Source organism: Vitis vinifera, chromosome 12, assembly GCF_030704535.1.
Source record: "Vitis vinifera cultivar Pinot Noir 40024 chromosome 12, ASM3070453v1".
Taxonomy (NCBI): Eukaryota; Viridiplantae; Streptophyta; class Magnoliopsida; order Vitales; family Vitaceae; genus Vitis; species Vitis vinifera.
The window spans coordinates 5345068-5370817 of NC_081816.1; the positions used below are offsets into that span (position 1 = coordinate 5345068).

The window sequence follows — 25750 nt, forward strand, 5'->3', positions numbered from 1 at the left end:
CTCATCAAACCACACGTTACCTCCTCGTTCGCTTGGCCTCCCTAGAGCTAGCTCATCAATGTGATATGTATATGTGTAGATTACATTATCCAAACAGTGAGTCAGAAAAAATAATAATAATAATAACAGATGAAAATGTATCTTCAAAATTCACTGTAAAGTTCTGCCTTTAAAGACTGAAGTTCATGGGATAGGGGATTGGATTATGTTTGGTACGAAATCTGGGATGAACCTTGTCTGTTCCCATCCTTCAACTACTCTAGACTATACTTCTGGATCTTTCAACCATTCAAAGCCCCAACGAGACCTTGAAAGCTGCTTTTTCAGATGCTTCAGTAACGGGGAAGGTTTTTGGTGACAACACATGGTGGAGAAAGGAAGAGAATTATGATTGGAAGCTTACATAACTAGACATTCCATTCCCTAATATTGCAGCTCCACACCTTAAGCCTTTTCACCCTTTTCTCAACAAGCTGTGATAAACAGAAGTCATATAAACGGTAGGTAAAATGGATGAATGAGCTGGCTAGAGAAGATCATCATGGACTATTTTAGATTATCATCCAGGAGAATTTGTCAAAGCACCTTGGATGCTTCCCAGCCGTGGAACAACAAGGAGGTGGTTCTACCCTGAAAATTTTGAACCTGAGAAAAAAACTTCATCAAGGCTCTACTTTCTTTTTGAGAAGAATATGTAAATGATAGAAATAAAGAAAATAAAACCTAATACATACATCACTAATAATCAATGCAATTTGGATTTTGTTCGAGTGTTGCAGTTTGGAAATTATCAATTCAGATTGTCTACTTTCAAGACCTAAGATGGTTGCACATGGTGACGGTCTTTAATCCTCTTTTTTAAATTAATGCAATTTTTCACCAAAAATTGTTTTGTGCCTGCATGGAGTTCCACATACTAGCTTTTTTTTTTTTTTTCTTTCCTTTTTGGGAGAAAGAAAATGAAAGAACATGTTAGATTTTGAGTCCATTAACTCCTTTAGAATTGAATAAATAATTTGACTCTTTCTTGACTTTAATACAACCACTTAGCTTGCCTAACTTTCATACATCTATTTGACTTGATTTAGGTAGGTGATTTGTCTTCTTTTTTTACACTAAAAGAGACACAAATTAAAAATTAATCAGACTGGGTTCACTTTCCAAACGATTGAGGAAACAATTTTTTCCGGTCTAATTGTAAATAAGTACTTAAACTTAGGTTAGTTTTAGCTTTAAAGTTAGACATAATCAATAGGCCTTCCAAGAGAGAACAGGACGAAGTACTCAAAGAACAACTATTTTCATTGAAATAAAAGGATTGCAACAATGTCTCATTTATCTATGATCCAAAATGCAGCACTTGAACAGGGTATGTTTAGTATTAAGAGATTATATTAAAATATTAATCCGATATCTTAAAATTGAAATTAAGAAATTGTTAATGTATTTATTTTGAAATTGATTCATATTTAATAAAATTTTTATAATATTAATATTATGTTAATATCGAGTATCTATTGCTATTTCATTTTCTAATTAAAATAATAATAAATTAAAAGGAAACATAGAAATAGCTCTTAAAAACCATTAAGGTAGCATTAAAGTTGCATGATAGCAAAATGAGTAGACTATTAATGGAGTTCAACACACAAACAAGCCTGGCAAGCGCCATGAGCACCGAGCAGTGCTCATTGCAGCCCTTATTTAAGCAAACTCATAGACCAGCGTGCATTATTTTACATAGATCCACTCGAAGATGCGTTTAATTATTAGTTCTTAACATCATCTTCAAACTCGGCATCAGGGGCCTCATTAGCATCAACACAGCACCTCTGGCACCCAGATCCATATCGGTATGAACGGCAGCAACCATGGCAGCAACCATATTGGCAGCCACCATGCCCGTGCCCATGCCCGCCCCCATAACCACCTTGATGGCCTCCTCCATAACCACCTTGATGCCCTCCTCCATACCCACCCTGATACCCGTTTCCGGGGCCTCCATAGGACTTGCTCTCCTGAACACCCTTGCCTTCTGTGCTTTTCTCTGTAATACAAACAGAAAATTAATATATGTCATATAATGCGAACTATCAAAAGCATCTATAATGAAGTAGGTTGCTCAGAGTTTCTGTAGTGCTTTCAGATTGGCAATGTCCAATTAATGGTACGTTTCTCGAACTGCTTTTCTGAAGAGGCAATAGATGATGCACAGATGTGTACATATATTGGAACAAAAATGCGCCAGAAGAAAGGGAGGAGAGATAAAATCACCTGTTTCATGAACGGAAGCAGATACTTCAGATGAGATCAAGCAAACAAGAGCGAAGACAAGAGCGAAAAGAAAAAGGGAAGCTTTAGAACCAGCCATTTGCAAGCCTCAGAAAAGAAACAAAGATTTCTATCACTGAAAGTTCTATGTGAGAAGCGGTGACAAGAGCAATGCAGCTCTTCCCCTATTTATAGCCTAAATGGAGTTGCGGAGAGAGAGAGAGCAGTGGCTGCCCTGTAAATATCACATGCAATTATCGTTTTCTTATGAGTTTCTGAGCATGTCACCGACTTTGTAGCTAGGGTTCATGCATGAGAGCAGTGGCTGCCCTGTAAATATCACATGCAATTGTCGTTTTCTTCTGAGTTCTGAGCATATCACTGACTTTGTAGCTAGGGTTCTTGCATGAGAGTCCCCACATGAGTTAATGATATTGGATAGGATCGATTCTACGTCATCTATGACGCTTGTCTTCATCCCTCTTGACTCTATAGTATACTATAACTCCACCCCATATTGTTCTTGACGATTTTCTTTGTTGTCAGTTCACTGCCGCGCAGCAGGATGGTGGTGTTGCTGCAGAGTTAACCAGGCACTGAGTCTCTCCCTGTCACATCACCAAGTAATATATAAAATAATTTAATGACTTTAAATTTAAAGTAATACAGGAACAAAGACTTATCGCGAAGAAGCATCTCTATCATGCATGTATGAAAACATTGAAGGTCAACGAACATCGATCAATATTCATAGTTGGTAGAGTTAGATATGATTTTAAAAGATATGTAATAACTAATAAGTAGGGGAAGCACGTGTACCAACCTTATCTCTTCCATTTTAAGATCTCACCCACATCACAAAAATTTCATCAATGCTTCACTGAATATTAAAGTCCAGTATACATGCTCCACCTACCATTCCTGGGTTTCGTGAAATATCAGCTTTCCAGTATTTGACCAGTTTCCTACTAAAACCCATCAACAAGCTTCATAAATCAATATTATAAAATTTATAAATACGATACTCCTCTAAGAGTGCATGAATTCAAAGTTATTTTAGTGAAAGCATCTTTTTTAAAAATGTTTTTAAGATAATCACTCATAAAGTATTTATTCATATAATATTATAAATAATTTTTTAATAATATAAATAAATTTTTAAAAATTTTAAAATATTATCAAACACTTAAAATTTGTTTGAGAATGACTCTACGAAGAATTTTTAGTATTTTTAATATTTAAATGATAAAAAATTTTACTTTTAAAAAAAATTAGAAATAATTTTTAAGATAACGGTTAAATATATTTTAAGATATTTGTTTGAAAACACTTTTTGGATTAAAAACATTTATCGAATAAGTTGTTTGAAAACACTTTTTAATTAAAAACATTTTCCGAATCAGTGTAAACGCTCTTAATTAAGTTATGGGTTATTTTTTAGATTTTTTTAAAAAATAATTTTTTAATTTTAAAGTGTAATCGAGAGTAATCCTAAAAAACGTTTCAAACATCTCTACCGTGATAAAAAAAAATTTAAGATTTTAAGTGTAAAAAAATATTAGAAGTGTTTCATGAATCACCGTCATCATGCACTCCCAAGTTCCCAACCAAATCACCTCAAATTTTAAATGAATGGCTGGGCCGCACGTGGTGTTGGACGTGGCAGGATGAGGTTGGAATGGGTGTTGGATGGGTAGGGCTCAATCAGTGGTTCTGAGATCCTTGACTTTGGATGCTATGAATTCAGTGAATAATAAATGACTAGAAGCCAAAACCAACCAATCACGGGCCACATTTTGGACCCCAAGCGTTGAATGCGAGCCACGTTTGGCGCTTCTCACAAGCATATCTAGTTCTATGATGTACGGTCTGAGGTCTCAGATCTTGACTAGCTTGTTGGATTCTTCTACGGTTTTTGTTTTTAAAAAATTTGCTTTTGCATGTCATTTCTAAACCCTGCAGCTCCAGAAGCAGCCATGAAAAAGCATCACTGTTAGAAAGAATTCAAGGCTGGTTTTGGAACATTTTTCAAATCAATTCTCAGAAAATGTTTTTTCATAACAGTTTTCAAAAACAATTATTTTTATATTTTGTAAAACAAAAATCTGATTCAAATATTTCTTAAAAATAACTTTCACTTCTAATGCTTTATTTCCAAACATTATCCATATCCTCGTAGTTACATTTTAAAACCGCCCTTAAAAAACAAATGCAAGTGAAAATAATCAAAAATAAAAAATAAAATATATTTTCTCAGAAAATACCCTAATTTCATAATAGATTATCAAACATGTTTTCAAATCTGATAAAAAAAACCATTCCCAAACAAGCTCTTAGCCTCGTCTAAAGAACTTTAACCATCTCATTTGCTTCTTTTATCTAAAGTTTTTGAAAGCTTCTTTGTTAAGGTTTGGAAGAAGGAAAGAAAAGAACAGATGATTCTTTCCTTAAGGAGTATGAAATTGTATCCCATTTGACTGCTCCTGTACTCCACAGCAAAATTGAGTGGCGGAAAGACAAAATCGAACTAAGATCTATGATGAGTTTTTCAACACTTCCCACATCCTTTTGGAGATATGCCTTAGAAACTGCGGGATATCTTCTTACTCTAATTCCATCTAAATTAGTACATAGGGACTATCGCAATGCTTTGTTTTAATTAAACAGTCGGATTCCCCTTGTCCGTACCAGTTCTGAGTAAACTGTTCGACGCCCAGGGTAGGCCCCCTAAGGCTTGGATGGGTGAGATTGAAATGTAAATAATTTTATCATTTCAAGTGGAAGGAAAGCAGTTGGCATAGTATGAGGGTGGAAGGAAAGCAGTTGGCATAGTATGAGGGTGATAAGAATGGGGTGTCACAAGATTAACAACCATGACATTCATCAGGAGCAAAAGACTTTGGAATCCTACAGAGAAGTTTACAAGAAAAAGCTAGCTTATTAGCTCAAGAGAACATCAAAAGCATCAACTAAAATGGTTAAACCATAATATTCATCCACAAAAATAACACCAACCAGAGGGAATTCTTCCCAATTCAACCAAAATAGGCCAATCATTCCTGTCCAGCACAAACCTTGAGAATGCATAACTCCCAAACACCAACCCCACCAAATTCAGATGATTCAGCACTAAAATTTAGGTCCGGGAAGGCCTCCATTTTGGACACAAGCACTGCTTGAAATGCACATTTGTACCAAGTGAAACCAAATGCCCAACCCATGTGTTCTCATCCACTTATATGACATAGACACTATGGTAAGAGCCGAATCAGGCCTCAACTGGATGCTCGTTTCCAAACTCAAGATATAGCATCTACTATGCTCTTTCTCCCTCCCATGCAGTGAGAAAATTTTAATAGTACTCAGTATCAGCTGCTAAAAATGATCCCAAGTGTTTTTGAAGGCTCTAAGCATGAAAAGCACGCAAAATAAAGATCTGGGCATGTTACAATAATCTGAGGGTAAAAGAAGCTAAATTCATGCATAGAATCCAAACAACCGCTGTAGTGAAGAAGTTGGGTAATGCTAAAACAACAAGACGAATTTGAGTGTGAACTAGTGGGCATAAGTACATGCCAAAACATCAATGCCTGTGAACCACTGGAAATGTTATACATTTAGTTCCCCAATAATGTGAGGGGTGAAGGAAACAATCTTCATGGCTAGAATCCAAATAACAACCAGAGTAGAGCTGAGCCATACTGAAACAGCAAGATAAATTTGAGCATGTGGTAAAGGATGTAATCATGTCTAAAAACATCAGTATCATAATATCATTAAACCATTAGAGGCATTCAACAATTACTTTTTTTTTTAATAATTCTTACTCTACATATTTGAAAATGTAAACTTCAAGCCAACATTCTTTTAGCGAATTAACCTCACTCATTTGATTTGACATGGAAAAGGGGTGCAATTGCTACATGCAATCAAAAGATGCATGTATAACATTGAAATTCCAGCCGGGGAAAGAGAAAAATGTGAAGAGTTGTAGTGAAAGGTAAAATGACCTCAGTGATGGAGAATGCTCCCAGAGCCATAATAATTGACATCAGAATCTGAAACTCGGATCAACATCCATTGCCCAAGCAAACTTTGCCAGAAGAGATTTATTGAATATCTGCAGAAGATATTATATATTTCATATATATGACCAAATTTTTCCAAACAAGACGTCATTTATAAGAAGTTTCAGGTGTTCAATAAAAAGCCCACAAGCCTCTCTGGTTGCTATGATCAGCAAGGAGTTCTGGGAAGAAGTTTCAGGTGTTTAATCAAAAAGCTCACAAGCCTCTCTCATCTCAAGTTCTGCATAAAAGGTTTATTGGGATTCTACCATCTTTTAGCAGGTGGAGTTTTATTAACTCATCTGTTTTGCTTTGCAGCAAAATGCAGTAGAATGCATTGTGATTTCTAATCAAAGGATCAATATGGGTTCTTACTTGAGAAGCAGTAGGCCGAAAACCACACACAAACTCACCTTCTCAATTGGAACTTCCTGGCGTTTGCACCATGCAACTGATATTCTGGGATCAAGATAATTGATCTTTGAGGTGCCCAATGCTACTGTCTTTAGATCCTCTTTGGTTTTCATATCTCGCTCCATTTTCTCAATCTTTGTATTGGTTTGGGCAATCTTCCTCTCTAACCTGCACATTGAAAAGTGCAGCATTATTTAAAAATAAAAATTGCATGATAGAGATACCAAGGGCATGATCTGTATACACTTCTGGGGTCATGTTCTTCTTTGGCTTCCCATCAGAATCCTTCAATGGAGGCTTCCCTTTCTTTGCCCTCGCCAAGTCTGTTTTCAATTCATCCAAAACACCCTATTCATAAAATGAAAACAGTCACAACTAAGCATAGACGTAGAGATAGAATACATATCCACAATTCACCATGCAGGTGATTTTTATTTTTAATGAGGAGAAGGAAAATCAATAAGGCATGCCTACATTGGGTATGATCTAACTGAAAAAAAAAAATAGCCATAGCTTGTATCATGGAAAAATACCACTGACCATTCTAGATAATTCATAATAGAAGGAGATATTGTCATTACCTGAAGCTCCCTCATCTTCTCACTCAACCTTGACATTTGTACGTCATGGGACTTTGAGACACTACGTTGATGGTTGCATATAATGGCAACCTTCAATACAAGATCCACAAATAACAGAGACATGATGTTAACACATAGATTTTAAGATCACATAATGAGCTAAAAACATTGTAGGACTGATGTTATTTGTGCACCTCTTTGTTTGCATGCTGATAAATGACAATCTTCTCCATTGCATCCCCACCCCTGGCTTCTCTATTCAACTGTCATAAAATCCAGAATTAAACTGAGAAAGAGGACACTTCAGCAGGATTTTGAATAACAAATCCCAAGGCAAAGATGCATATAAAATAAAAGGCATATAATTCTATAAGGCGAAAAATAATTTCACTGCCAGAAAGTGGCACAGATTTTACTTTTCCAAAATTTATTAAGAAACAAGAAGAAAAGAAAGGGAAAAAAAAAAAAGCTGGCACCTACACGTTCAATAGCAAAATTAGGAAAATCAAAGGCACTAAAAAATCTACCTTGAAATTTAATACAAAGTAAGAGCATCACATAAAACCATGATCATGAGTTTTAGAAATAGAGACAAATGTTGGTGCCTCTATAATTAACTAGTGTTTTGCTATGCAACTGAATCTTAATTTAACATATCCTGATTTATTCCTACATGACGAAATATTAATCTAAGAACCAGATTGTTGATATGTTCCCAATATCGGTGTCTAAAATCTCAAAGACGCATTTAATGAACTTTGTGATAATATAATAATTGTATTGTAAAGTGTCTCAAATTCCTACCCGGTACACATTTTTTTGATAAATAATGTCATATAAAATATTTTATAGCTTGGTTTTTCTTGTAGAATAGAGAAATGTGTAAGAAATATCTTTTAAGGCATGAAGAAGAAAAGTTATGCAATTGAGATGAGTTTGTAAAAATGATATGGAATGGGTAGAGATGTGAAAAGGAGTGTGAAACACCTGATGGAGCAACAGCTCTGGTTCAACGCGTAGATACCAATAACGGGAAACCATGGGATTGATTCTGGGCTCAGGAGTTGTATCTGATATCTCTCCTCACTGAAAATTCCTTTATGATATAGCAGATTGAATCTCTCTCATTTATGAATATAGGCATAGTTAACCAAACCAAACTAAAACCTCATGTCCATAACAAATTGATACTAAAGCCAAGGTGAACCTTTATGAAAGAGCCAAGGAGAATATCCAATGCTGTTAGACCTGTAATGATAATAAAGTTCAAGGTTGAAAATTTTGATGAAAGAAATGATCTCAATTTGTGGGGTATTAAGATGCATACCCTATTGATTCCACAAGGGTTGTCTAAAGCATTGAAAGGTATGAAAGCTCTACCAACAATTAATGAACTTATGGAGAAAGCACACATTGTTCTTTTGTTATGCTTGGTTAATAAGGTACTTTGCGACATTGCAAAAGAGGATCCAACCACCAATTTATGGTTGAAATAGGGAAATTTTGTATGCGATAAAGTCTTTTACAAATAGTTTGCACTTGAAGAAGTGGCTGTTAACTCTTCAGCTATTAAAAACTACCTCAATGAATTAAATTGAACTATATGGATTTGAAGAATATCGAAATTTACAGTTAAGACTAGGTCAGAATTTTGATATGTTCTTTACCCAATTCTTATAAGCACTTTATGGATGCCATGAGGTATGGTAGAGACACTCTCTCTATAAAGAATGCTTGGACAATTCTGAATTCAAAGTAATTGAAGAAAAAGGTGTTGAGAGTAGAAAAGGCTTAAGTGAAGGTTGGGTTGCTAGAGGGTGAATAGAAAAGAAAAACCATGACAAGAGAGGTTGGGTTAGATCGAAATCAAACTTTAAGGGAACCAACAAATATTTCAATTGAAACATGTAAAGAAACTTTGTGAGGAGCTGCACAAAGTATTTACATATATATAAAGGGGGAAAGGGGAAAACTTCTATTTCTAATGACACAACAATTGTAAAATTAAGTTTGGATATTGTCAATGTCTTTTAAGTTACTATCAATAACTTAAGTGATGAGTGGATCATTGATTCACGGTCCTCTTATCATGTCTCCCAATAGAGACTGATTTAACACCTAACAATCTATAAATGGTGCGAAGGTTCTTATAGGAAACAATGTAGCCTATAAGGTTGTTCAGATAACACAATTTGAATTAAGATGCCTGATGGTATTATGAGAACATTGACTAATGTAAGACATGTCCCAAAGTTGAAGAAAATGTTGACTTCCTTGAGTGCATTTGACTCCAACGGCTATATGTATAAAGTTGCATGTGGAGTTATGAGAATCTCACAGAATGCTACTTAGTGTGATGAAAAGGTTATAAATTAATTGTCTTCGTACATTGCAAGGTAGCATGGTTATATGGGTAATTGCAAATTCAGATATTACTAGACTGTGCCACATGCGACTTAAGCATATGAGTAGGAGAAGGATGACAATTTCTGAACAAATGGGATTTGCTTGGTGGATAGGAAATAGGAGAGTTGGATCTTCAAGAGCAAAGTATGATTAAGAAATAGTGCATGATTAAATTCAATACAACTTTTTACAAAACTAAAAATACTTCGAATGATTTTCCATTCAAATTTTGGGGTCTACCTTAGGCTGCAACAATGTTTTAAAAGGCTAAAGGCGGCCTTGAGGTGTTTTGCCCAAATGAGGCGAAGCGTTAACCTCGAGGTGGAACAAGGCATAAGCCTCAACTTAAAAAAAAAAAATAAATAATAATAATAATAATAATAATAATAATATAATAATAAAGAAAAGAAACCTTAAAAATCATAAAAATACTAATAAAATCATATGAAAATTAAACAATAAAAAAACCATACAATGTATAATAATCAAATTAATTGTATGTTATTTTCAATAGTTTCTAATTTGGTTTTTCTGTTTCTTCTAAATCCAACTCTCTCTCATGCGTTTGTCAATTAAACTTGAAAACTATCATCACTCACTGAGAAAGATCCTCTAATGAATCATAATTTTTTTTTTTGATAGATAAAGAGAATTAAAATAAAATGAATCATAATTATATCCAATTGCTCTATTATTCTCTCCATCAATGTTAATTTTTTTATCAGAAATAAAATATATATTGCTAATAATAAAGTTGAAGAGAAGGATGAGAAGTCTTTCCCACAAGGTACAAAACCTGATCAAAGTATGAGTATACCGTCCACTATACAAGGAGAAATACTGATAAAAGCATGTACAAAATCTCTCAAAAGTTATCTCTACCCCTTTCTAATTACAAACCGAAAGCCAACTAAGTAGAATATCATTAAGGGGAATTCCTCTAAACGCGACAATACAAGAAGCCCAAAAAGAGAAGTAGAAATGAATAAGATCCCATAACATCCCTTCCGTTCTAGACTTTTCCCCAAAAATCCTAACATTTCTCTCTTACCACATAACCCACAATACAGTGATACATGCAATATGCCAAAGCGTCTTGCCTCTAATTGAATTCCCCAAGCCTCTAAATAAAATAATCATCATATCTCTAATACTCCTTGGTGGAACCTAGTCCAAATTAGCTACATTGAAGAGGTTATGCCAAAGCCCCAATGTTATTAGGCAATGTAGAAAAAGATGATCAAGTAATTCTCCACTCTCTTTGCATAAAATGCACTAATGAGGACTAAGAGATTTGTAAGGTCTTCTCACTTGTAGCATGTCATTGGTATTAACCTTCTTATGCACTACCAACCATGCAAAGGCCTTGACCTTTGATGGGACTTTTGATTTCCAAACAAAATTAGTCAGAATGAACGAAATTGGATTAGAGAGAATGACAAGACCATGAAATTTTTTTTTACTGAAAATGAGCCAATGGAGGATAAGGACCAAATTCTTAAGTTTGTAGTAGAAAAAGACAAGTGCACTAAATTAAGTGAAGACACGAATCTTTCAAGAAGTTCAATTTCTAAATTAATAAGATTGCGTCGGAAATTAAGATTCCAAGAAGACAGGTAGGAATTTCCAAGGACACCAAAGATGGTAATATTTCTCACTGAAATAAACTCTTTAAAGGCCTGCAAATTGTGAGCTCAAAGGTTGATCTCCCCACCATAAATCTTCCCATAATCAGATTCTCTCCCTATTCCCTACCATAAGACAAATGTAAGGGGAAAAGCCTTGAAAGACTTGAGCAATAGTCTTCCAAGAACATCTATGTGACCATCTAACCATAATGTTTTTTTTATAAGTAACCATCTAACCATAATGTTTTTTTTTTTTTGATAAGTAAAAACACAGAGAAAGAAATATATTAGAAAAATGGCACCTTAAGGCTGACCCAAAAGCATACAGGGGGTATACAAGAGGCGCCAGAAGGCACGAACAAAAGAAGAGGGGATACAAAAATCACCAGTCCTCATCTAGAACCCAACCAATAAAAAAAAACTGAATAAAGGAACCTCCATTAGTGTGTCCCATAAGTGCTCGAAATCACCTGATGCCACAGACCAGAATTTTCCGTAGGGAACCTCCAAAGCTACTTCCCTAAGAGAGCACGATTTCTCAAGGTCGTCTTGCCTATTCCCAACCCTCCAAACTCCTTTGATCTACATCAATGTTAATGTCAACCCATTTTTCTTCTTTATCCATGAATTACAATGAAATTTTTTCCTTTATCCATCAATAATAAGATAATGATTACATATAAGGTCAATCACTACAGTGACCAACAATTTTTTTTATTTCTTCTTCCCAATCTCTTCCTTTCATTTCCATTTAAAGAGTTAATTGGCAGTCAACTAAGCCCTTATGTTTTAAAATGTTTGACCTTAATCTTAAATGCAAGACAAAACTTATAAATCTATACCATATCCTCATAAAAGCACAAGTCATTATGAACAATGAATATTGAGGCTTAAACCTCTTGATAAACGTATACAAAAAGCCCATAAAGGCCCTAAACCCATTAAAACCTTTTGAATATTTAAGGTTTAAGCCTCTAGGCTATATAAGGTTATAAGCCTCCATCAAGTGAGGCTTAAGCCTTGATTACCCTCTATTGAGGCTATAGCCTCAAGGTTAATTTGCATAGCCTCGCCTTGAGGGCCTCAATAACCTTTTAAAACATTGGGTTGCACCACATGGTGGTGGGCATTCATTGATTACTACAAAATTATATCCATTCAAATCTTTGGGGGTCCCTTTCAAGTTGCATCACATTATGGTTGACGTTCATAGATAACACTACTTAATTGTATTCATTAAAATCTCTCAAGTTACATAACATGGTGGTGGATGTTCATTGATAACTACTCTAGAAAGGTTAGGCATGTATCTTCAAGCATATAATGATGTCATTGGAAAGTTCAAGCAATGGAAAGCTATGATTAAGAAGTTGACAAGAAAACAAGAAAATAGATCATGCACTTAAAAACTAACAATAAAATGGAATTTTATGAAAAAATGTTCAATGAATTCTGCAAGAATGAAGGCATTGCGAGACACTGTTAGACATACTCTACAACAAAATGGCATTGCCTAATAAATGAATAGAACTCTTTTAAAGATAGTATGGTATATGTTTTTCAATACAGTATTGCCAAAGGAGTTTTGGGATGAAGCAATTAATTCAGCATGTTATTTTGTAAATGGATTTCTTTCAATTTTTATTCATTTTACAACTCCTAAAGAAGTATGATTAGTTCCCTAATTAATTAGAAAGCAATATCTCAATCTACAATTACTTTGTCATCCACTAAAGTATACAACAACCACAAAAGCAATGAAGTTATTTGGCTCCAAGGTTTGGTTTTAGAATGTCATACATTTGACTAAAAATTAGGTGTTCCATAAGATGACCAAACATATTAACATCAAGGTGCGTTTCATCGAGAATATTATTGTTTAAGGTGTCATTGTAATCCTAAAGATCCCTACATTGGATAATCCAACAAATATTATGACTAGGCATATTCTTGCAATTAAATTTAGGCATTGCTTGGACTTAAATGATGTCAAAAATAACTCAAGGCCCTTTCAAAGGCGTGAGTAAAGCGACATAGAAGACTTTCAAGTTTGGAAGATTGAAAATTTGAGCTTGGCTGGATATTGTTAGAAAGTGTCAAATTTGCTTTTGGGTATATTTCTCAAGTCCTTAATATTTTCCTATTAGGACATATTCTTGAAAAGGATTTTTTCTATTTTTATAAATGAAGTAATCTATTATGAGATTTTCCTATAGAAATAAGTTGTTTTTATAATTATGCAATTAGTTCCCTATATAGAATATTACTATGAAATCAAGAAAAATAATTGCAAAATGATATTTTAACTAAAAGAGAGTTCTTCTTGGGTATAAGTGGGGCTCTAAGATTTAAGAGCTCTAGGATTGTAATCTCCTTATAAAATAGTGAAGTTTTTCATCATTTCTGGCATGGACATAAGCTTTAGGCCCAACCACACATATCATTGTATACTCTATGTTTTTTTTCTATCATTGTATACTCATGTTTTTTTTCTTTCTTTTTCTTTTTTTAATTTTTTTCTCCCTATTGTTGTTCTTTATCATGTCTTGTCACAATAAACTGATACTAGAGTTTCCATTGTGCAACAAACTGATTGATTTAATGACAATAAATGAGAAGCATTGCATATATCATGTGTATTTTGGATGAATGTCAAAGCAAATGGCAAGGGTACACTAGGTCCTTTGACAACTACTCCAAATATCCATCTCTTTGGCAGTGTCAATAGTTTTTGAAGAATACAGCCAAGAAAATTTCAAGCAGTTAGGTTTCTCTGAGAACATTCTTAACTTGCATCTTACCATCTCATCCAAAGTGATAGATGCATTATATGTACGGAAAACTTTTGCAGTGAGGCCAGGCATGAGTTCCTTCAAGTGAGCATTCAGCTTACTTGTATCCAGCTTGTCAAAAAGATCATCCCCACCACTTTTACCTGTTTCAAAAAAATGCACATGCATTGGCACACTCTGAATAATAATTGCATATGCCACAGAACCTAACATGACAGCATGCTCACCAGTCTTGAATTGCCCAATAGCTTTATACACAGGAAGCTCAACTTCAACGGTGTTGAAGTATCTAATGGAATCCTTACCGAGAAAATCAAACTGGATGAAGGAAAGAAATCTACATATTATTGCTTAAGAGAAACAACAATTCAACCACTCCATAGAGAGAGAGAGAGAGAGAGAGAGAGAGAGTTAACAGGATATAAACCCACCATACCTCCAACTTGTTTGGAGGAACTAATGCAACATTTTCCACTTTCAAGGTGCAACAACCAACCGTATCAGCCTCATCATCATCCTGTACAAGGGTAACAATCATGACAAACTCACCTGGATAACTTCAGAAGAGGAAAAAAAAAAAGAGAGAGAGAGAGAGAGAGAGAGAACTGCAGACTGAATGTGAATATTGCTTAAAAAGAGAAATGGATTAACAACCAAACAACAAAATAGGGAAGGCTAGTATGATTCAATTTGAGAGAATGCTTCAAGTGCCAAAACACAATACCAAAATGCCATAGCAATAACTGGAGCAATCTTTTCTTCTGTTTTTTTTTTCTTTTGATAGGCAATTCAAACCATCTTATTGACACTTCAAATCACCAAAGGAAACTCATTTTGATACAGTTACAGAAAGGTCATATGAGAGTCCAAATACCTAGCAATCCTCAGAAAAGAAAAGGCCAAGAAAGGTTACCTTCTCATTGCCAGCCCTGAGAGCCAGCTTGTCAATGAGATATGTAGCAACTGCAATTTGCCGCTTCATAGTATCTTTATTCGTGAAATCCTTTGTGTAGGTTGCTCTGATATTTTGTATATAGTCCTGTATCCAAAGTAGCATATTGAAGTAATCAAAGTTCTAGACACTATAGTATCAAAAAAATGAGTGAAATGACAAGAAGGTTGTACCTTCAGCAACCTTGCTTTTTCATATTTCTCCTTGTCACTTTGTCCTTTCAAGGAACTGCTGGCTGCCAGAAAGACATATTTGAATTCTTTTGGATTGATAGGATCATTCCAAAATGCTAACCATGTAACGGTATTGTCATGCCTGACTTCCTTCCACCTGCATAGGAACCTGAAACATTTCAACTCTGCAGAGGTGCCCCTAACCCTTATTTCAATATCTCAAACTAATTGGTGATTCCTTTTAGAAGTTATGGAGTTACAAACCTTTCACCAGGAATAGGACATTCTGGAACAGGGGCTTCCTTTCCAATATTTATTGTAATATCACTTGGACAAATGCGTTTTTTCAGCTTTCCCATCTGAGACCACAAAAGTTTATAATCAGTACCAAATTCAAAAGGGATAAAAGACCTCCATGGTCTGATTAGAGCAAATAAAATAAATGATGGAAGTTCATCATGGATAATTCTAGATTATCATCTAAGAGAATTTCTCAACCACACCTTTGGATGCTCCCCACGACCACGGAACAACCCAGGTGGTTCTACTCTGAAATTTCCAACCTGAGAGGAAAAACTCCATCAAGACTCCATTTTCTTCAGGGCAAATATGTAAGTAACAAAAATAAAGAAAATAAAACCTAATACATACATCACTAATCAATGAAATTCAAAAAACTGGTGAGCACAGATGTCAACATGAAAATAGCTGTTGAACAACTGCACATATCTAAAGATAGAAAAAGCAAATATATTATTATATCCACCAAAAAAAATAGAAAATGTTCAGAAAAGTGGTCAACAAAGATATGATTAGGGATAGATCAGTAGAACCCTTAATATGTAGCAGTATATTTGTTGCAAAACATCATAAATTATTAAAATTAAACGTATAATCAAATCAAAGACACTAAGGAGGATGCTAATCTCTTTAATTAATAGAGGGCCTACTTTAAATGGTATAAGAGCATCTCTATGTGGCCATCTAATCTTGAAAATGTGTATGAGCATGTTAGCAATGCAAGAAACAGCTACAACACAGGATCCATAATAAGTCAAACAAACAAAGCACTTCTGTGCTGCCATTTCATATAATACAAGTGTGCACAATTTTATTGCTTATGCAGTTATCGAACTTGGAAGTTAAAGGATCCACTTTTAACTCGGAGCTATGAAATGAAGTGCCTTAATAATTAATTTCATCCTTTTTAGTTGAAAAAATTGACTTTCTAGTAAAGGCATCTCTAAGGAGAACTAATTTATGGAAACCCATTGTTTTTTCATGCAGAGAATTAAATTGAAAAATACAGATATAAAGAATGCAAACAGCATATCAAACAAACAAAAAAAACGAAGTCATTATTTGCACAGGTGTATATGGGTGATTATGATACAATAATAAAAAGGCTAAAGCAAACCTTTTCTTTGACACCGTCAACAACAGCCCACATATACTTGTCTTCTTGTTTCAATTTCTCTTCTTTTAAGGCCTTCTTCTCCTGCATCAACCATAACCACTGAATTAAAAATTTAAAACAGAATAGTATGATCAACTAATTCCACTAGTTAATGCCCCTAGAGAGAGTAGAGAAGCAAAACTAAATGCATGCACCCAACCCCAGATAGTTGGAATTAGGCGTTAACTAGAGTAAAATGTTCCAAACTAAAGACTACATCCTATTCAAGATAACAGCAATCTTGGAAGATAAAGTCCATCATCAGTGGACCTCAGACCTGAGTTCAAGCTCTAGCAGAGTTTTAATACCTCCTTCACCTGTTGTTCACCTTTAGAAGTAAAAGACATGCAAGAATGTATTCACAGAACTCAGTTTCCAGAATGCTGCTTATATTTTGTACTTTAAAGACAGACAGCTCCAATGAACAGTGTATCATGCGATAGCTAATGGATTCCTGAAATGACACATCACCAAAACTAGTCCCAAAATATAGCATTTGAAAGAGGATTCAGCCATTGCATGCAATTGCTTGTCTCAGTCAAATCATCACTTCTTACTATCAGATAGCCTTTGGTATAATAAACAACTTAAGATAGTAGCTGCTTGGATGAATTCTTGGAAGGTATAAGAATTAGTGTAAAAATAACCAATGGAGTCAAACTTAATAAAACAGTCACTTATAAAAAATAAAAATAAAAAGGTTCTTTGCATGCAATTAAAAAACACATCAAGATACAACACAGTTTTCTTTCATTATTTTTCAATCAAAGTTAATAGGGTATTCAAGGACATCTCAACTTACTTCTGTAGTCATTTGCTTTTTCTTCTCCTTTTCCTTCTCATGCCATTCATATATTGGAGTGAAATCACAAAGTTCAAACTTCTTAATTACATGATTTTTTCCAAGTCTCACTCTCCAATCATTCATGAAGTTCTCTATAAATCTCGGTTTGGTTGCATAGTCTGTATCTTTCATTACTGCAAACATTGTTGCAACCTGCATATTGAAAGAACCAGGAGAAGTGGAAATATACAATACGTATATTAATGAGAAATTCAAAGTGAACTCGCAATAAATCTGATAACACCAATATTTCTAATGACAATAGAACATGTGATAACTGGTGATGACACATGAAACATAAGAAAAAAAAGTAAAAAAAATAAATAATAAGGTACCAAACTATAGACATTCTGAGCCCCACCTCCTCCTGTTCAGGAGTCAAATCAACTGGGCGACCATTGTAGAGCATTTTAACTCCATGAGGCTTGTAGGGAGGTGGAAAAATAACCCCATTGTGCTCCAATGTAGTCCACTTCTGTCCTTCACCAGAGTTGGGAGGTACTTTTGTTGACTTGGAGTATTTTGAACTCTTTGCCAATTTCTTGGATTTCTTGGCTTTCTTGGTTGCCTTCTTTCGTGATGAGGGGATAACTTTTGTTTTCGATGCTTTTTTATTATCTGAGGAAACTGACTTCTTCAGTCTCTTGACAGTAGGAGTATACTCATCATCATCATCGTTGTCGTCGTCATCGTCATCCTTTTGCTCTGCTTTCACAGATACTTGCTTTACTTTGCCTTTAACAGATCCATCCAAAAGCTTTGGTTTTTTAGATGAAGAATGGTGTGAAGTATTCGCCTGACCTAGAGGCCTCTTGTTCTGACCTTTGGGAGATTTTACCCGTTCATCATCTTTCTTACTGATGCCATTGGGTTTCAGTGTAGAAGTCAAGGGCTTCTTCTCATCAAAGTTATCCAGTTTATCCAAAGATGCCCCCATACCAGTTTTCAATCGGAATTTTGATGACAAAGGGATTTCATCTTCTGAATCATCAGAAAGGTTCTTGTTGTTGACCTTAGCCTTCTGAGATTGTGGCCGGCTAGAAGCAGGTGAACTGAGCCCCTTTGAGTCAAGCAACTTGCTTGAAGATGCCCCTTTCCTGGATTTCAATTGTAACTTTAATAACAAAGGAATTTCATCTTCTGAATCATCAGAGGACTCCTTGACGCCAACCTTCGTCTCTGGAGGATGTGAGCTAAGAGAAGGTGAATTAAGTCCCTTTGAACCAAGTGACTTTCCAGAAGAAGACCTCACATAGGTTTTCAATGGGAATTTTGATGACAAAGGAACTTCATCTTCCGAATCACCATCAGACTTCTTGACATCAACCTTAGTCTTTTGTGACTGTAATACCGGGGAACTAAGTCCCTTTAAAACATGGGAATTGCCCTTTGGTAATCGTGCAGAAAGTTTGGCACTCAATGGTTTATCATCTTCAGAATCCTCAGACTCACCATTTGCAACAGGAGGATTGATCAATTGCTTATTCTCCATATAGAACTGGCTGAATTATGTCTTGATAACTGTTTTGAACTTTCAGCAAATGAAACAAATGCAATTGAGTGCATTACATATGTCTTTTTTTGTGCCTTTGAAAGCAAATCAGTTTTATACCACAGCAGGCTTGAGCTTTGACCATTTCCTTTGATACGTAGCTGTTCCTTTTGAAAACACAAGATAAATCATCAACATCATCAAACATTTTTGGTGAGAGAAAAGACAGGATAGCTACATTAATCTTAGCAGTGTGGCATGTAAATCATGCAACCACTACAGATGTCATTGCTTTTGAACCACCAAGAAATTATACACCACATAAGAAAACAAATCACCTCCAACAAATCTAACTAATAAAGAAATTTCCAGTATTATTTCTATAAGTAAATCCAAACATATAGTGGATGATATAGAACCACTAACTTAGTAGAGCAATGACAAAATTGTAAAAGAAAAAAGCCAAAACAAATAAATAAAAAGAAACTACCACCAAAATACTATTATCAGATAGATGGTGTAGCACAAGGAGCTAATATGGATTGGGTTTCCCCTAGGAGTATTGGAGATATGATGGTTATTTCATTTAGAAGGTTAGGGAATTCAATCAGAGGCAAGATTCTTTGGCATATCGCTTGCCTCAGTGTACTATGGATTGTGTGACAAGAGTGAAACGCTAGGATTTTTTAGGATAAGTACAGCACGGAAGGGATGTTGTAGGATCTTCCTCACTTCTACTCCTCCTTTAGGGCCTCTTGTACTGTCGCTTTTAGAGGAATTCCACTTGATGTTATTCAACTAAGTTGGACATCAGTTTGTAACATGAAAGGGGTGGATAAAGTTTGAGAGCGTTTGATTTTGGTTTTTTGTGACATTTTGTATAAGTATTCATCTGTAGTTATCATTGTATAGTGGAGGAGTATAGTCTTACTTTAATTAGGTTTTGTATTTTGTGGGAAGGACCTCTCATCCTTCTCTTGAACTTTACTATTATCAATATATATTTCATTTCTGTAAAAAAAAAAAAAAAAAAAAAAAAAAATTCAGGTCAGTACTGGAAATCGCACAACTTAGAAGGTTCAAAAGTTTGGTGCACTTAAGAAGCTCAAAACAGTATGCAATGAATAAGTACACACACATGTATAGAAATCTATTGATAGAAAGGGTTTAGAATTTCATGGTATAGCCAAAATATTGAAAAGAAACCCTAAATTATCAACCAATAGAGTGTTAATTTATGTATGAATAATATCAACTAGTAACCCTTTACTCTTAGATATGCTTGAGAGTGGTTTAATACTTAGTATTCTATATATAAATGAATATTGTTATTCTAAATATCATCACCTAATATCATCTACTTCTTTCTATTCATTATAAACATTCCATATGTAAGAACATTTTAGTTTCTTTTGTCAGTTTGACTAGTCTAAATGACTAAATCTACTTTGATGATCAATTGTGCTACAATCACAGTTTGGGTCTTCCATTGTGGTGTGGAGTGGGGGAACTTCCTACCCCCTATTTGAGTCGTCCATTGGGTGCCTCCTTTAAGTTGTCCGTGGTTTGGGATGTGGTGGATGAAAGGTACCATAGGAGTTTTGCTCTTTGAAATTGGCAGTATCTTTCAAAGGGTGGGAAGCTTACATCAATTAAAAGTACCATTTCAAGCTTGTCAATTTACTCCACATCCATAGTAGTCATTACTAGAAAAGCGAGCATGAGACTTGAGAAGATTTAGAGATGCTGGCTCTAGGGAGGGGGGGAGCCAGAAAGAAAAAGCCTCATCTAGCAAAATGGTAGATTGCATGCATGGCTAAGAAGTAAGGTGAATTGAGCGTTAGAAATTATCTATTCTCAAGTCAACAAGGCCCTTTTTGGCAAACAGTGTTAAGAGGTTTACTCAGAACAAGATCCTCTATGAAAGTGGATTATAGTGGAGAACTTTGGGAAGGATGCAGAGAGGTGGTATTCTTGTGGCATGAGGTACAGGTATGGGATAGAGTTGCGAAAGGATATAAGGAGATGATGGATTAATTTCAAAGGTAGAACATGCTTAAACATAGGTGATTGTAGGAGAGTGAAGTTTTGGAAAGATGTTTGATATGGTGACTCAGTCTTGAGCATCTCCTTTCCCTCACTATTTGCCATTGCTACCTCTAATGATGCTTAGGTTGTGGATGTGCTAGATGAGGCATGTGAGGGAGGTTGCTAGAGACCCTATTTCTTAAAACAGTTGAATGATTCATAATTGGAAAATGATGCGGCTTTTCTTGTAAGGCCACAAGAGAAATTAGTGAAAAGGGAAAAGAGAGATAGATTATTTTGGTTGGATATAAAGGACAGAAAATTCTCAGCCAAAGCCTACTATTCTCTCTTGGAGCAGGTGAGACCATGAGAGGAGGGTCATTTCCTCTGAATCTAGTTTGGAACTCTTGGATGCAGGTGAAAGTAGGGTTCTTCACATTAGAGACAGTTTAGGAGGGAATTTTGACTTTGTAACAGTTAAAAAAGAAAAGGATGAACATTAGCAAATAGTTGCTACTATGCAAGGGAGAAGAAGAGTTGGCTGATCATATCCTTCTCCACTATGCTAGAATGAGGATCCTATGGCACTCAATTCTCTCTTTATTTAGCTTTGAGCGGGTGCTACCTTCTTCAATTAAAGAAATTCTGTTATCTTGTCATGGGACTTTTGCAGGTGACAGACAAAGGAAAGGGTTGCTCTACTGTGTTTATTCTAGACTATTTGGACAGTAACTGAAATAGTGATAAAGAATGAGAGATGAAGCTCAGTCGAACTGATAAGAAAAGAGATCAAACTGAGAATCTCACTCCAGGGAGTGAGCAAAGAACAGGATGGAATCCCGAGTGTTAGGCGTCAGGTTGGTTCGACGTAGTTTACTCTTATGCTTGGCACGGGACTGTTGATTCAATCTCAAAGCAATTTCGGAGACAGGAGCGAAGACTTTCTGACTGGCTAATCTTATGATTGATGGTTCCGATGAAAAATATGACTTGGAATTCCCATCAGAAGCTAAGAACGGTAAGCCGTCAGGTCAAAGTACGTATTTGAGGATTGCCTCTCCATGACAGATGGCTTCCTCCTCATTTGCCAATAAAAAAGACAAATAGGCGGGCCCTTCTGCTTGGGTCATTAGTGACTACTGGACCCTCCGCATAATCATTGATTATTGACTTCTCCGTAATCGAACCTGCCATCGACACCGCCTCTTCCCCTGTTGATAACCTGGCCTTGGAACTGGCCTATGTATGGTCTCTCCACTAAGCTTTGGTCTACGCGCACTAGAAGGGAGAACCGGGGAGGTGTCTGTCCTCTATTTAAGAGATTTTCGAAGGAATGCCCGACTCTCAGTCAAAGGGGAGCGGTACATTATGCGAAAACTGTTATGGCGCTGAATGAACCGATACGAGATCTATGCCAATTTCATAGAGCTAGTCTTGTACTAATAATACAAATAAGGCATATATTCGGTGCCCCAAATCACTTCTCCTAAAAGGGGACCCATTTATGCCTTATTGACGCGAACTGGTCTCTATCGTATCGATCCAGAGGGAATAATCTTGGTCCAAACCCCAAGGAAGGGAGATGGTTATCGAGGTTTGCAAAGTCTAAAACTTCAGCATGTTGGATGCACCCAAACCCCGTTAACCAAAAGGCGAATAGTTAGCCGAGGAAGAATAAGCTTTTTGCCCGATAGGACGGAATCAATCGCAACACAATGGAGGAGGAGCGGAGCGGGCATAGTTGGGCCTAAAGAGGCGAATAGGATCAGCACGAATAAAGACTTTCAGGCGAAAAAGGGGAGTTTTGGGCCGGATGAAAAAAAGCGAGTAGGCAAGGGGCGTAGCGAGTAACCAGCTAATCGAAGTTCCTGTCCCCCTGTACATGAAGCCTGGGAGCACCCGCTGGGAAGGTGCCTGGCAGGAGATAAAAAAGAAAAAGCGGTGATAAGCCGAGTAGACTTAGCTGCAGAACTAGCTCTTTCATTCGCCGAATCAATAGAAGAATAGCCCTCTGACCACGCATGTCTGAATGAGCAGTTCATAGGGTACTTCGGAGTGAACGGTGCGCTCTCGCTCTTTTGATACACAAAGGTGCGCTCTCACTTTCTCCCTGGGACAAAGCAGTGCGCTCACTCACTGACTGCTTGTTGTCCTGATAGGGTAGCTTCTTCGCATCTTTCCCCTGTCCGAAGTGGATTGGCAATACCAATAAATCTCACCGAACAAACTCCTTGTCAAAGCCGTAAAGCCATGCGTCTTCGACCAACCAGGACCTGCCTATAGCGTTTGGGTGGCGACCTACTAGCGTAGTAACAGAAAGGCATCGACGTGGGCACTGAGACTTGTGTTCCATCACTAAGAAAGGGATTCTCGTTATCTAAGTCATTCCCATTGGCAGGAGGCACGCCAGCATCTCTACAAATTCGTCGAGGAGAGTTTTTCACTAAACTTGAAGGAAAAAAGATTGATTCATCGCCCGGAAAAGAAGAGAAAAGAGCCCTTCTCTTTCTAGCCATTCCGTTACGAGACTTCTCAACCGCCTTGACAGCACCAAGTTGACTTGCCGCTCGACCCAATCTTGCGATTTCCGATGATGAAACCGTGCGCTTGAAAATGTGAAGCAGCTGGGCCATGCTACCAAAAGCTCGTTCCTGAATTCTTTCTGACAATGGATTAGGAAATTCCTAGATGGTGCCTCTTCATCTATATTAGCTCTTGGTGTCTGAATGGGCACTTATTAATGAGAGGGATGTGTTTTTTGTTTCTCTCTTCTATTTCTTTGCGTACATTGGTCCACCCCTTTTTGTTTAGACATTGTTAACAATATTCTTGTTTGCCTACCAAAAAATCACAGCTTTGCCACAAGAAAAAAATGAATCATACAAATTCCTAAACGAAGTTTCAAAGCAGAAGTTTCCATCTAATATAGAGGATTCTTGCAACTGATTAGAGAAATATAGACATACATCTGGAGGAATAAAAGAAAAAAGTAGAGAGACACCAGAAAGAATAAGTATAGCATAAATTATCTTTAATGAAAATCCATCCTTGCTATCACCTTGGAATGACAAATGCAATGTAATCCAATATGAATAAGATACTTAATCAGAGATATTCAAAATAAAAACATGGAATTCCACAATTCCAAAAAAAAAATGAAGAACTGAAAAGAAATGTGTCTTGGTTCAAGAAATTATCTTCTAAAAGTCAAAGATTAGAATATGCATGCATTTTGATGCTTGTCATCACTACTTTATCCAATTCCTTAAATCCCATAACAAAGCATTTCTCCTTAAAGTATTCTGTATGCCTTCTATAATGCAAAAGGAATTGTTAACCCCAAAATGAGAGCCTCACAGGGGTGCCTCATATGAAAAGAGTAAAAGGCTTCAAGCCATGTAATGCTGTTACAAGTAAGTATTTTCCGAGGTTAATCTATCTTTCAACAATCAATAAAGAGAAAAACAGTGCATCTCAGCTATATATGAACTAAATCACCAACCTAAATATGATTGTTTTTCTGATTTATCAATGAATAATCAATGACAAACAAAGCCCTAAAAGCTAAAATACCAAATGAGGCTTGGGGGGTGGGAATTTTTAAGGGACCTGTGATTAGAACATGAAACTAGCATACATTATACAAGGCAAATGTAACAACAATTCCCTATTAACTAAATAATCAAATCAAATCAAATCAAATAATTAGCCAAATATTTGAGAACTCCAGCAATCAACCTAAAATCCACCCAGTAACAAACAGAATCAAAATCCATCGTAACAAGTAAAACTCTGAATTATAAGTCAAAATAACATACAACAAACACCTAACAACCCAAATTTCAAAAAATTAAACAAAACCCATTCCGTTGAAGCTAAAAAGGGGAAAGAAACTGGCAAAGAGAACGACAAATTTTCGTCCTTATAGATTTTAGATTTCAACTAACAATCCGAACATCAAAGCAATACCCATTTCAGTAAAGGCTCAAAATGTTACAGAAATTTACAATTTCTTTCAGAAAAATGTCGTTCTTTTAGGTTTTGAATTTCAACCAGAAACCTTAACACTTCACGAAAACGAATGAAACAAAGATATGGACGTGGATTTAGGGTTTGCCTTCTATATTGCACCAAAAACCCAGTCAGAAAACAACAAATAGAAACAAGAACAAAATTCAGCATATGAATGCAGACCCAAAATCTAAACTTTCTCCATTTTCTTACCCTTTTTCGTTTTTTTTCAGCTCCCGTGTTTTTATTTTTTCCCCTCTATCTAGGCGCCTGTTGTGTTGTTGAGCTTCTTCTTCCCTTTGTCAGTCACTGTGCCTCCCTTGTTCTCGCTGAGGAATGTCTTCATATCTTTTGAAGCCGTAATGACCAAAATGCCCCTGGATTCGTGTTGAATTCACTGGCAGGACCAAACTTTTTTTGGCCTTCTGCAGTTCTGCAGGTGAATGAGATAATGGATTGGGCTTGAAGTGAAACTAAGAAGGACCCTGTGAAAGACACAGAAGGGTGATTTCGTAATAAATTAAATCCTCTGTGGGCATTTTAAATACCAAATGAATTTTCAAAAATATGTGACTGTTGCATGCAATATGGCTTAGTGTTGGAAAAAAACAACCTACGACATGGCATGATTAAAG

At 36.0% G+C, this 25750-nt stretch overlaps 2 protein-coding genes across 4 annotated transcripts; both read right to left on the reverse strand.

Annotated features, from left to right (window-relative positions):
* Positions 1–1593: 1593 nt before the first annotated feature.
* On the reverse strand, positions 1594–2574 carry LOC100249881 (uncharacterized). Its single transcript, XM_002265238.5, has 2 exons — positions 2275–2574; positions 1594–2047 (listed from the first exon to the last, which is right to left on the reverse strand). The coding sequence occupies exons 1-2, from the start codon at positions 2369–2371 to the stop codon at positions 1770–1772; spliced, it is 375 nt and encodes a 124-aa protein (XP_002265274.1). The 5' UTR covers positions 2372–2574; the 3' UTR covers positions 1594–1769.
* Positions 2575–5727: 3153 nt separating this feature from the next.
* Positions 5728–25691, reverse strand: LOC100244754 (DNA topoisomerase 1 alpha). Of its 3 annotated transcripts, XM_059741093.1 has the most exons (17): positions 25329–25565; positions 17946–19237; positions 17543–17737; positions 16702–16782; positions 15788–15847; positions 15549–15643; positions 15285–15441; positions 15073–15198; positions 14596–14676; positions 14387–14477; positions 14169–14302; positions 7528–7596; positions 7334–7423; positions 6997–7100; positions 6752–6920; positions 6282–6391; positions 5728–5972 (listed from the first exon to the last, which is right to left on the reverse strand). In XM_059741093.1, exons 2-16 carry the CDS (start codon positions 19074–19076, stop codon positions 6323–6325), a joined length of 2652 nt encoding a protein of 883 aa, XP_059597076.1. In that variant the 5' UTR covers positions 19077–19237; positions 25329–25565; the 3' UTR covers positions 5728–5972; positions 6282–6322. The 3 variants fall into 3 exon arrangements, with proteins under 3 accessions (XP_059597076.1, XP_002265386.1, XP_010657183.1); XM_002265350.4 differs by lacking the exon at positions 5728–5972 and having other exon boundaries at positions 6019–6391; positions 17946–19243; positions 25329–25691; XM_010658881.3 differs by lacking the exon at positions 5728–5972 and having other exon boundaries at positions 6019–6391.
* Positions 25692–25750: the final 59 nt, after the last annotated feature.

Excerpts from the sequence above, each read along its gene's own strand:
- LOC100249881 (XM_002265238.5), bottom strand. The coding sequence starts at position 2,371 with ATGGCTGGTTCTAAAGCTTCCCTTTTTCTTTTCGCTCTTGTCTTCGCT. Across the intron at positions 2,048-2,274 it reads TGCTTCCGTTCATGAAACAG|AGAAAAGCACAGAAGGCAAG; the intron begins GTGATTTTATCT and ends TTTGTATTACAG.
- LOC100244754 (XM_059741093.1), bottom strand. The coding sequence starts at position 19,076 with ATGGAGAATAAGCAATTGATCAATCCTCCTGTTGCAAATGGTGAGTCT. Across the intron at positions 7,424-7,527 it reads ATCAGCATGCAAACAAAGAG|GTTGCCATTATATGCAACCA; the intron begins GTGCACAAATAA and ends CTTGTATTGAAG. Across the intron at positions 6,921-6,996 it reads AAGAACATGACCCCAGAAGT|GTTAGAGAGGAAGATTGCCC; the intron begins GTATACAGATCA and ends TTCAATGTGCAG.